General features: G+C 39.3%; 1 protein-coding gene across 2 annotated transcripts in view; it reads right to left on the reverse strand.

Moving 5' to 3' along the window:
• The window catches only part of CFAP69 (cilia and flagella associated protein 69), a 2,033,309-nt gene extending 2,022,250 nt beyond the window's left edge, over window positions 1–11,059 (reverse strand). For both annotated transcript variants that reach the window (XM_044067529.1, XM_044067528.1), the window contains exon 1: window positions 10,802–11,059. In XM_044067529.1, coding sequence (XP_043923464.1) covers window positions 10,802–10,936 — 135 coding nt within the window. In that variant the 5' untranslated portion in view covers window positions 10,937–11,059. The remainder of the gene's footprint in view (window positions 1–10,801) is intronic.
• Between the last annotated feature and the right edge of the window lie 1,426 nt (window positions 11,060–12,485).

A 12,485-nucleotide genomic window follows, 5' to 3' on the forward strand; every position in this document is an offset into this window, starting at 1 on the left:
TTTTTGCACTTCTGTAATGTCTCAGTAAGTGCACAAATGTCAAGGCATTCTGGAACTGCTCAGTTTGGGGAGTTGGGATCAGAGAAATGGCATCCCTGGATATACCATTCATGGAATGTCAAAACCCCCATACATCCTCCTCTGTGCATACACCTGTATCAACAATAGTGATGGAACTGCCTTCTATATTAGGTGAACAGAAGCCACTGCTTATTAATTTATCAATTTATTCCTTAACTGGGTATGTGATCTAATCTGTAAGGGTCTGTTTTTGGCCTTTGGCAAGGCCAAATGCATGAGAATCATAGAACGTTGTGCAGGGTAGTACATTAAATACAACAAAATAGCATGCAAGTAATAAATGGATAAGTTATCTGACCATAAGATAGTAAGTATTCCATTATGTGCGATTTCATAACGATCTATCAGAAATTATACTACTGCTGTGTTTACCATCCCATCTCTATTGCAAGGGGATATACAAGGTGAACCAATACACTAAGTAAAACACATTATATTCATTTACAAGTGACAGCATTTTATTAAGAAACATATGAGTGCTGCTGCCTCTCAGCAAGAGGTCCTCAGGTTTGATTATCATCTGGGGTGCCTTCTGTGCAGAGTTTGTACACCCTCCTTGCATTTGCATGGATTTTTCTGGGTTTTCTGATCTATTTAAACCTCCCAAAGGCATGCAGTGAGTTGGTGCTCTCCAAACTTCCTGCAAGTGTACATTTAGTGGGTGTTTGAGTATGTATGTGTGTGCGTTTGCCATCTGCAATGGAAGTTCCCTGTTTAAAAATGGTTTCAGTACCTGTTGCAACTGGTTCCTGGGTCAGGTTGTGACATCAATGTTACCTTATAGTAGGATAAAGTAGGTTATCAGAAAATGGATGAATGGCCATTTACTCCATTATGTACGGCATAAAATAACATAAGGCAATATGCACTTAATTAGACAGCATCAGACAAGTTTCAAATATGGAATGGGTTTTGCATATGTACTTAATGCACCAAAAAGTTAACACATGTACAGTTGCTATTTATTTTGATGTCAGTACATGAAGGATAAAGGCAAGTTCAGTTCATTAGCAAAGAATTAACAAAACACAAAATACCCATTCCAAAACAGAAGATCAGGATGTTATATGATGCATTCACATAGTGGTCTTATCTTGAGAAAGGTCAAAACAGAAGTTCTAAAACTCCTGAGTTCAGAGAACTTATCATTGGGGGGGGGGGGGGGGGCTCTCTGACTCAAGTGATTGGAACAAGGGTGGTGAATGCATGTTCATTTATTTTAAGATAGCCAGTGGCCGGCACAACCTAACTGCATACTCGCTGTCTGACCTGAACTCATTAAAAAGCTCCTATTTGGTGGAAACAACAATAAAAGGAGGTAGTTTTTCAATCACAGCAATTTAAATACAATGATAGTATTGTTAAGGTCAGAACTCTTTTTTTACATGGAAAACCCAGAAAAAAGAACTCTTTCTTATACCTGGCTGACAATTAATTTTTCCTTAACAGTAGTTATTTTGTCTTCCAGAATCAAGAACCTGGAGATCCAATATCCGATCAGGAGTTTTGTTTCTTTTATGCAGTTGCAGGTAATAGATAAAAGCGAGTGACTAAAGAAGACACACACTATGACAACAGAAAAAGAAACTGCTGCAGAAATAACCCATCCATGAGTTATACTCAATCAATCAATCACAGGAATCCCACTCGGCTTTCCTGAGAACACTGGAAAATATGATGGTCTCTCCAAACACCATTATATTGGGTGACTTCAACTACCCACACATTGATTGGGAAAACTACTCAAGTCCAAACACCCTCGCGCAATGGTTCCTAGAATTTATAAACTCAAATGCTATGGAACAACTGGTCACCACTCCCACAAGAGGAGAAAACATATTGGACCTGGTCATCACCAACATGGGGTCTCTATGTTCCACACCCCTCATTGGTAAGATCAGACCATAAATTAATCTCACTGGACATCCATATTCTGTCCCCACCCCCAGCCAAGGAAACCACGGTGACGAACTTCTCAAAAGCAAACTTCAAACTTCTCAAAACCAAAGTGGAATCCTTCAAAGGCCCCGGGCCAGTGGAAACTATGGCCCAAAATGCAGAATCCTTTACAAAAGCATTCTATGGACACCTACAGGAATGCATGGAGCATGCTATCCCAAATAAAACCAAGACTCACTCCTTCAAAGGCAGGAGACCTGTCTGGTGGACCCCGGCCATAAATAAGCTATATAACAGAAGGAGGAAGCTACTACATGATGGAGCAAAATCCCAAAAAGGGAAAGCATCTCTGATAAGTACTAGCAAGAAACTACGATCCCTCATAAAATCATCTAAGGCCAGCTTCGAAAGACAAATTGCACAAGATACTAAAAATAATCACAAGGCCTTCTTTAGTTATGTCAGGAACCTGGGAGGCAACTCCCAGATATGCTCTGAGTTAGTGCAAAATGACAAAAAATACACTGAACCCACAGAAATTGCCAACATCCTGGCAGAAAGGTTCAGTGCAAACTTCTCCCCCCCCTTCCCTCCAAAAGAGCAAATGTATATCCCAACAGAATGTAGCCTCCCTGTGATCACAGATGCACAGGTAAGAGCTGCCCTCTCCAAAGCAAAAAACACAGCATCAATGGGACCAGACGGTGTCCCAGGTTGCGTCTTACTTGAGCTCCAAGAACTAGACCCTCACATAAAGACACTGTTCAATCTCAGCCTTACTACAGGATATGTACCCAAGGAATGGCGTACAGCAACAGTGGTGCCACAACGAACCCCGGAAACTATCGCCCTATAAACCTGACTAGCCTGGTCTGCAAGGCTATGGAGCTTATCATCATGGAAATCATAAACAGAGACATTGGGAACCTCCAGACACTGGATCCTACCCAATTCGGCTTTAAGGACAGATCTTGCCTCTTGAACCTGGTCGACTTCTTTGAAGCTGTTACCAAAGCCATAGATGATGGGAAGGTGGTCCACACAGCCTACCTGGACCTCGCAAAAGCCTTCAACATAATGCCCCACTCGGGCATCATAAATAAGCTCACCAGCTTACATATCAACCCCTATGTCACAAGATGAGTTGCAAACTGGCTCAGGGATAGAACCCACATGATCAGAATTGCAGGTGCCATGTCAGACTCTAAACCAGTTACAAGTGGCGTCCCATAAGGCTCAGTCCTGGGACCTCTCTTGTTCGGTATATATGTCTCTGAGGTACAGGCTAACATGGGTGGACTATGGCTGACAAAGTTCGCAGATGACTGCAAACTGGGTGCCATAATCGACTCTCCGGCTGACATGAGTATCCTCCAAAAGGGTCTCACAGAGACAGATAACTGGTGCCAGAGCCATGGCCTAAAGCTAAATGCCAAAAAGTGCATTGTCATCCCCTTTGGGAAAAACAAAGTGCCCACAAATTACCACATAGGTGGTAATCCATTAAGTACGGAAGAAGTAATTAGGGACTTGGGGACCCAAGTAGATAGTAATCTCTCCTTTGACAATCACATTGCCATATTAGTTAGAAAGACCATCTATATAGCCCACCTTATCACGAAAGGGTTCACATCTAGATCAAGAGGTCATTGTGCCCCTCTTCTCATCACTTATGCCCATAATTGAATACAATGCCCCGTTTGGGATGTACCTTACCCGACACCTGCAGCAACTGGAAAGACCCCAAAAGTACCTCACCAAGAGGATCAAGGGACTCAAACAGATGCCCTATGCAGTTTGGCTAAAGAAACTCCAGCTCTACTCAGTTGCGTACTGCCTACTCAGAGGTGATCTGTGTCTGACGTATAAAGCCATGTACAACCCTGAATTAATGGACATGCCCCACCTCAAGAATTCCAAATCCCTTAGAGCTACCCGCTCCAGGGACTTGAACCACAGCACAGAAATAAATAGGATATGCTGGAGGGACAGATTCATATTTCAGAGGCTCCCCTCACTCTGGAACAAAATCCCAATCCATGTTACTGTCAACCTGGGTCCCCAGATCCCTGATAACCTCTTCTGTGCTTAGTGGATTTCCACCTATATGGTAACTAGGGGTAACCTTGTTTTTCCCGAAGGGTATGACTATGCATTTTTTGGCGTTAGGCAGAGTCCCTCACTGACCCTATTCAAGAGAAATCTTGACGAGTGGATGGAAGATCGTAAGTTTACCCCTGAGATCTCTTCTGTGTCCTTGCTAGACAGAGGTACAGTAAACTAACCTTAATATGGCTACCTTCTGTGACCTACTATACAGAGGCACAGTCAACTAATCTAAAAGGGTGGCGAAAGCCCAACACACTCTGGCTAGGCTTATCAACCTATGAACATGTGCTCCTGCTCAGCCTGCAAGCAGAAACCAAACAGTAATGACTTGTATTTGCTCAGGGTGGCTGAAGATGTATAAACCAAGCCATACAGAAAACTGAAACCAAGTCTTGACTGCAACTACATTTTGATTCTAGTGTTGGTAGTGTCTGAGCAGAGTACAGCTAGGACATCAACACACAAGATGCTTTAATTATCTCTTCTGGCATACAGGGATAAAGCCTTGACTACCGTCAAGATGACATGGGTTTGATTAGCAGCTCAGACACCTGTTGGAGTTGGCACAGGGATGGAGAGGAATGAAGGCAGAAAGGCTCTTTGCTCTTTTTTCAGGATGAAGGAGTGGGGCAGATATCCAGTGTACACATACTGCACAAAGTTTCCCAACAGTGACAGGAGAAACATGTTCAAGTGTCTATTCTGTGGAGGCAGAGCCATCTGTAGATTATTCTTTATTCTGACTGCAGAAATGTACAGCAGTCCAGTTCCATACTCCACTGCACATCCTTAACGTGGATGCCTGTGGATCATGTATGAAAGTTTAGGGCTTAAGGAAACATCCTGATACCCCATAAATGATGGCACCAGCCGATTCACACTCCAATGGGAATGACTGGGCTGAAAGACTGTCCCACCAAGATGAATGAATGGATACATAACTTGTCCAGGGGGAGTGAGGTAGAGATGAACACAACAAAGCATACATGATGGTTTGGAGGGTAGACAGAATTAAGGATATGTGGTTTATAAATACATAGACAGAGACAGACAGACACTTATGAAGTTTCAAGTACTAACGAGTTGAATATTGCTTACAAACGTATAAATAGCTTTTTGAATGATTTATTTTTAGAAAGAACTATTGACTTAAACACTGAATTATTTGTCAGTACTAGCACCTAAAATACCGTCTTTGTTTGGTCTTCCTAAAATACATAAAAATTTAGAGAACCCTCCAATGAGACCATTAGTGAATGCTAGATCATCTAGAACATATGCTAGTGCAAAGTACATTGACAACATTCTAAAAAAAATACGTGAACAAAGAAGCCCAAATTTGTAAAGATTTGTGGGCCTTCTTGTCTGCTATTAATCAGGTTCTGTATAAAGAAAACATGATATTCTTAACTATGGATGTTGTCGATTTGTACTTTTCCATACCCTACAACGTGGGAATTGAATGGGCTGTAGAAAGAATGACATATTATGATGCTGAAAATAATGAAGTGAGGTTAGTTCAGGAATTTCTTGATATTATACTAACTAACAACTTTGTCATGTTTGATAGTGAGATTTACCTTCAAAGGGTAGGTGTAGCTAAGGGGTCCCCATGTGGTGCAAGTTTTTCTAACTTAGTAATGGCCCAGTGGGAACATTTTTTCATCTTTGATGAACAGGGGACCCTAACTAAGGTTTAAGTTTTACACCAGATTCCTGGATGACATCTTTATAATATTTGATGGAGATATATAGGAGATTAACATCTTTTTAGACAAAATCAACAACAGTACAACCTTTTTAAAATTTACCCACAAGGCGTCTATCAACAGAATAGCTTATTTAGATGTGGAGTTGTCTAAAGATTTGAACAACAGGCAGTTTGTGGCTAAAATTCATCATAAGGAAATGTACTCCAATACGATGTTACACTATACAAGTGCCCACCCATACCAACAAAAAAAAGAGAGTGTCATAAAGGGCCAGTTGGTACGTGATGATGAAGCGTTCCTTGAAGAATGCAACATTTTGAGAGGTATGTTTTCCAGTAGGGGGTACCCAGATAGTTTGTTGAGGGACACCATTGATGAAGTGCAGCAAAAAAGGAGTTTGGGAATATACACACCTTTATTAGCAAGACAGGCCTTTATTCCAGATGAAAGGAAGAGGATAGGAAATGTTGTATACCCCCATGGTACCACTGATGTAGAGTTTTCGACACCTAACTTCAACACTAGTTTTATTAAACCATTTAGTTTAGAAGCATGCACAACAAAATGGATTTTGTGTAGGAACTGGAATTTGTTCACTTTCGAAACAGATTTAACAGACAAGTTAGGTAATGCCCCCACAGTCGTATATAAAAGGGGTAGAAACTTGAAGAGTATTATGGAAACTGTCAAAGTTGTGTCACATAGAATAGAAGGAACATTTAAATGTGAGGCCTGTAATTTTTGTAGGGACGTAGCCTCTGGAACTTCTATTTTAACTAATGGTAAGACCTACAAATTAAGAGGGAGGTATAGTTGTTTGTCAAAATCTGTCGTGTATTTAGCTTCCTGTCAGTCTTGTCCTCCATTTTATGTAGGCAAGACTGACAGGAAGTTTAAAGATAGGATATATGAACATATTATATTAAGAAGAAGTTGGAAAATGCTTTGACTAGGCATGTAAATGAACATCCCACACATTCCTTTTTATTTAGGGTTCTGGACCAGATATATCCAGATATAAAAGGTGGTCCTTACCAGTTACTTTTGGAGCGTCAAGAGCTATTATGGCAATTGAAATTACAGTCATACAAAGCTCCAGGTATTAATGAAAAAGTGTCATTGACCTGTATTTTGAAGCTGAAGAGCTTAATACGTAAGAGTGTTTTTAATAATTTGAAGGAAATGTTTAGTGTAATTTTATACATTTTTGGTTTATTTAGTTTATTGATCAATTTTAGTTTAAGTGTTATGTGAATGGTTTTGATAAGGTTTTGTGTAGGAATGTTTATTGTTTTTTAATAATAATGTTTTTTAATGACAATGTTTTAAAAAAACTTTATAATAGTTGGGTTTTAACCAGGATGTTCACATTTGGCTTGTTTTTCTACAGTTTATTATAAAGACAGTCCACCAAAAACTCCAAAAGTTAAATGGCCAAAATACAGATCCACAGCTCGAACAGGGCGATAACCACCACAGGCACAGTTTGCAGAATAATTGTCACGATGCAACAGTTAAAAATCCAGTTTATTAAAAACAAAGAAAATACACTCCAAAAACGGTCAGGTTAAGCGCTTTCATCTGACTACGATCAGACTTCATCAGAACCATTAATTACCAGTTGATTGACCCTTATAAAGTCATTTTGATGCCAAAAAAACTAATAAACCAAAATGCTTTTTTAATAAAACAAAAATACTTTTTTAAAAATACTTTGATTTAAAATGCTTTCCCAAGTAAGAAGTGTTAGTTAAAATGTGCACCTCAGTAAAACATTTCCAAGTGTAAACACATACAAATAAAGAATAAATTATTAATTAAATAAATAAATAAAAAAAAGTGAATAATTGAGTGAATAAATACATACATAACTGCATAGACATTATCCTACTATATGGTGGTAAACTTGGAGTCCTTACCAAAATTTATCCACGGTCCAATAATAAAAAAGGCTTAATGCTAATACTATCATTAAGACCGGGAAATGAGGTGGCGTCACAAAAAATCTGCCATTCACTTTCTTTGTAGGCCAGGTAGGTCTTCCAATTACCACCATAAGCTAACGTGTCCACTTGATCTACTATAGAAAATTTAAACACGTGGTCTTCACCTTTGTCCAACACGTGTCTACTTAATGCATTTTTGGTATCTTTCTTCTTTATTCTATATAAGTGTTCGTAAATCCGTGTTTTTAGTTTAGTTTTGGTAAGGACTCCAAGTTTACCACCATATAGTAGGATAATGTCTATGCAGCTATGCATGTATTTATTCACTCAATTATTCACTTTTTATTTATTTATTTATTTAATTAATAATTTATTGTTCTTTATTTGTATGTGTTTACACTTGGAAATGTTTTACTGAGGTGCACATTTTAACTAACACTTCTTACTTGGGAAAGCATTTTAAATCAAAGTATTTTTAAAAAAGTATTTTTGTTTTATTAAAAAAGCATTTTGGTTTATTAGTTTTTTTGGCGCCAAAATGACTTTATAAGGGTCAATCAACTGGTAATTAATGGTTCTGATGAAGTCTGATCATAGTCAGATGAAAGCGCTTAACCTGACCATTTTTGGAGTGTATTTTCTTTGTTTTTAATAAACTGGATTTTTAACTGTTGCATCGTGACAATTATTCTGCGAACTGTGCCTGTGGTGGTTATCGCCCTGTTCGAGCTGTGGATCTGTATTTTGGCCATTTAACTTTTGGAGTTTATTATAAAGAGTTAATTGATTGATCAATGTGATTGAATAATTGACTATATATGATTATCTTCCACTATTTAAGCTGTGTTTGGTTCTCTTTTGTTTGCCTGAAGAAGTTTAGCTATATGTGCTGAAAGAAAAGCTTATTGGAATAAACTGTCATGCTTTACGTGAATATATTGCTTCGAGTCTACTCCTTGCGCTCCAGTGGAGTAGTTTGTTTTTAATATTTTGTTTTTAAATCATTGATTGTTGCCTGGATGAAGGTCTCCAGTATCTGGCTGTAGCCCATGGGGAACAAATAGGGTAGTCAAGTCACAGAAGGGTTGATAATCAGCAGAAATCAAGAGAAATGCAGATTTAAATAGACATTATATTAGCTTGGTTCCTACTGTGGCAATTAGTTTTATCGTTTTCTGATAGCCTTTGCATATTCATTCTGTAGGAGTACTATAAAGTGCAAAGCAGCCAGTAACCTCCATTTAGATCATTTGTTACTATGCAAACTAATGAGCAGCTTGAGCTCCTTGGTGATGCTTCTGCAGTGCCCTCCTTTTTAATGTTCCATAAGTTACTGGAAAATGTTTTCCCTTCCAAAGACTAAAAAATTTTGAAAAGTGTTTAAAATTTGGAAAATAGAGGACCAGACATAATACAGTAGTAGTCTATAGTCCACTACCATGGGCAGTGGTCTCTATTACTTGCTTGACTAAACAAACATTACTGAGTGGTGGTTGGTGAATGTTGGGGTCGAGGGGAGGTGATTTTAGTGTTCCTAATTACTCTCCCTTGCAACCAAATCTAAAAGCATGTGGTTCCTTTTCACCCAATTGCAAATGGTGATTCTTCTAACTACCTGGGTCGGATTATGGGTACAGATGGTAAATTCGGGTCCTTTAGAACTTGCTGCACTTATGTTAAAATTGCACATCACGATAACGATATTCCTGCCATTCAAAACGCACATTTGCTAACTATTTTTTTTTTCAGAGAGCTGATTACTGTAGGCGGTAATGGTGGAAAGGAGTGGTGTGAAACAAACTAAATACAACAAAAAAAGAAATGCTGTACCCTTAAATTTTCTTATATGGGAAGGTTACCAAACATTATTTATGTATGTATTAATTACATTTGTTGACCGGGTATGTCCGACTCCGACTGGACCAGAGGCCCGTTTTCAGTGGAGACCCGGGGAGAAAAGCTCCACAGTAATACATAACAAATCAAACATATTTTTCTTAAGTCATTCATTTTATCACTGAACTTTCATCATTCATTTACCTTCATGGCATTTCCGATGAATAAATAAAATCAGTGTGTGATGCAAACCTATTATTTACTTATTAGTGTTCTAAACATGATTAATGAGCATAAATAGCTTCAACATTCATATTGTAGCAAAAATCTGTTCATTAAGGACAATACTCTCCAAAATTGCACACCTTTCTTAGTATCTCCAACTTCAGGTAATGTATAACTAAATTTAATTACATACATATTGTTTAGAAGTTGTCGCCTCACAGCAAGAGGCTCTCCGGTTCAATCTTCGGCTGGGGTGTCTTATGTGCGGAGTCTGCATGTCCTGCTGCAAGTGGATCGGACACGCTTAAAATTGGCCCTAGGAGTGCGTGCGTGTGCTTTCTGTGGAAGGTTGGGCGCCGGGCTGGCAACTCGACACCGTAAAAACTCCACTGCCAATCATGGGCGGACAAGGTGATCCGCTGTGGCGACCCCTAACCGGGGAAAAGCGGAAAGAGAGAAAGTTTACATACTTACAGGGTTACCACCTTTTTCAACGGTCAAGTCGGATCTTTTCACAAAAAAGATGGCATTTTGTAAGAAAAACCAAACCCGCAACCACTAGAAGGGATTTAATTTCAGTTTTTGCCCCATAAATGTCGTAGATTTTTCAGTTCATAATATTTTCTATCAACGAAAGAATAATTATTTTCTGAAGCAATTGGAGAATTTGAAATAAAGAAGAGTACTAAATTGCAGGGCATTTCTCTTTTTTTTCCCATGTCTTCCTTGTTCACACAGCTGGCCAAATAGGAGCTAACCTGCACAAATAGGGACAGGTGGTAACCGTGTAATTAACATCAGTCATTATGCGAGACGTTTGCATAACATACAGGTGTCTACATTTTCCCCTTATTTCTTATCTCCAAGAAAGAGATACCCCTTCCTTCTTCCAATAGCATTGACTAAACAGGGCTCGCAACCAAAAGCACACAGCATTAAATATTTCAGACTGAGGGAGCGTATTGTTATTTCAAAAGGTCAGTAATTTCTCACCTCATGTATGATTCCCAAATCAACGTCCGTAATAACATGTGTAACAACAGGGATGTTGTGTTTACGTGCGTCTTTTGTACCACCATCGTTAAGTGTAAGACTGGTTCGTAGCAGCACTTGCCCTTCCCCAGACATCCTTCCCACACGTTATATTGCTACCCAACACTAAAATCTGTAAACCATATACGCATAGAACACACAGACTTAACCACACAACCCAGTTTTTCACTTTATTCAACTGTGGTGCAGGAAAGTTGCGCAAATGTACGGTTGCTATAGAAACAAGAGTTGCAGCAGATATCTACGGAAAGCAGGAGGACTCAAGCAACAAGAGTTGGCTAGTCGTTCAACACGGCTGTTGCCCTGTTTATAAGTTGATAAGGGTCGTAGACTTAAAATAAGTAAATACATACGTATAAACTCTGGATTAAGAATCCAAATTAGGGACATTGCTAAAATGTATATGTTCATTCTACAATCTAACGTGTGCGTGTGAACGACATGATTCCGTTTTAAGTGGAAAGCGTTAAACGTGTTTCTGAGCCGTCATTACTAAGCGGGAAAAGCCTTCATCAGTATGCTTTATTCTTAACTGCCAGTTGCTCTCTTGCTAGAGTTCACATGTTTATAAGGAAGGTTGTCCTTCTCGTGGTCTTTATTATTCACAAGTAGTCTTAATTGCATGGCCCTGAATATTAAAGGAAAGACTGTAGGTAGTAAAAATATACCTCTCAGCTGTCCAGATTTTCGCAGAATGCCTAAATTTTTCGCTCATATTTTTGATCTCTTCCCCATAAAATCTGTGTTTTTTTGGCAAATCACTTGGATGATCTGAGCACTAAATTGTGACATACATTTGAGTTTCAGACTTCAAATCCTTCAGAAAATGTATGTTATGTTATGTATTGAGGCTCTAAATAAAACTCTGCAAAAGCAACAGGGACCTCCAAAGCAAACATCCAAGCAACCTCCACCCCCAACAGAAACCATGAAACACATACTTCACAAAACCAGTGTGCCATGCAATCACAGCCCATAAGGCAAAATAACATACTAGTAATAGATGACTCTATAGGCACACTGACGTCGCACTCACTAGGCTGAATAAGGAGAAAGTTACTGTTAGCTGCCTGTCAGGTGTCAGGATCCGCCACATAACACAAGCACTCAGGTCACTCCAGAACAAGTACAAATATGACAATGTCATTGTCCATGTTGGTGTGAATGACCTGAGCCGTACCTCCCTGGACTACATGAAAAGAGACATGGAAGAGCTCTCTGATCACTTAGCCCAGGCCGGTATCATCCTGACCCTGAAGTAGCATCCTGCCCTCACCAAGAATGATATCATGGTATAAAGAAAAAATTCTCGATTTCAACAATTGGCTAAGTTTCTGGTGTCATTCAAAGGGGATCCAATATCTGTCCGCCTGGGATGACATGCTCGACAAGCAACGCTGCTTCGCTAGAGACGGCTTGCACTGTCACCCTTAGGCTTTCGAATACTGGCCAAGGCTCTTGCCACCCCCATAGTGCCTTTTTTAGGCAAGGCTCAAAAGACAATCCCACTGCCGTAAATAGCACAAGTAACAAAAAACTGAGGGTAATGCTACTCAATGCCAGAAGCACCCCAATACTACCAGGCTACAACTCATATCATACATTTCGGCCACAGAACCCGAAC

The sequence above is a fragment of the Protopterus annectens genome, chromosome 3.part1 (genome assembly GCF_019279795.1).
Source record: "Protopterus annectens isolate FY-2018-M chromosome 3.part1, PAN1.0, whole genome shotgun sequence".
Classification (NCBI taxonomy): domain Eukaryota; kingdom Metazoa; phylum Chordata; order Ceratodontiformes; family Protopteridae; genus Protopterus; species Protopterus annectens.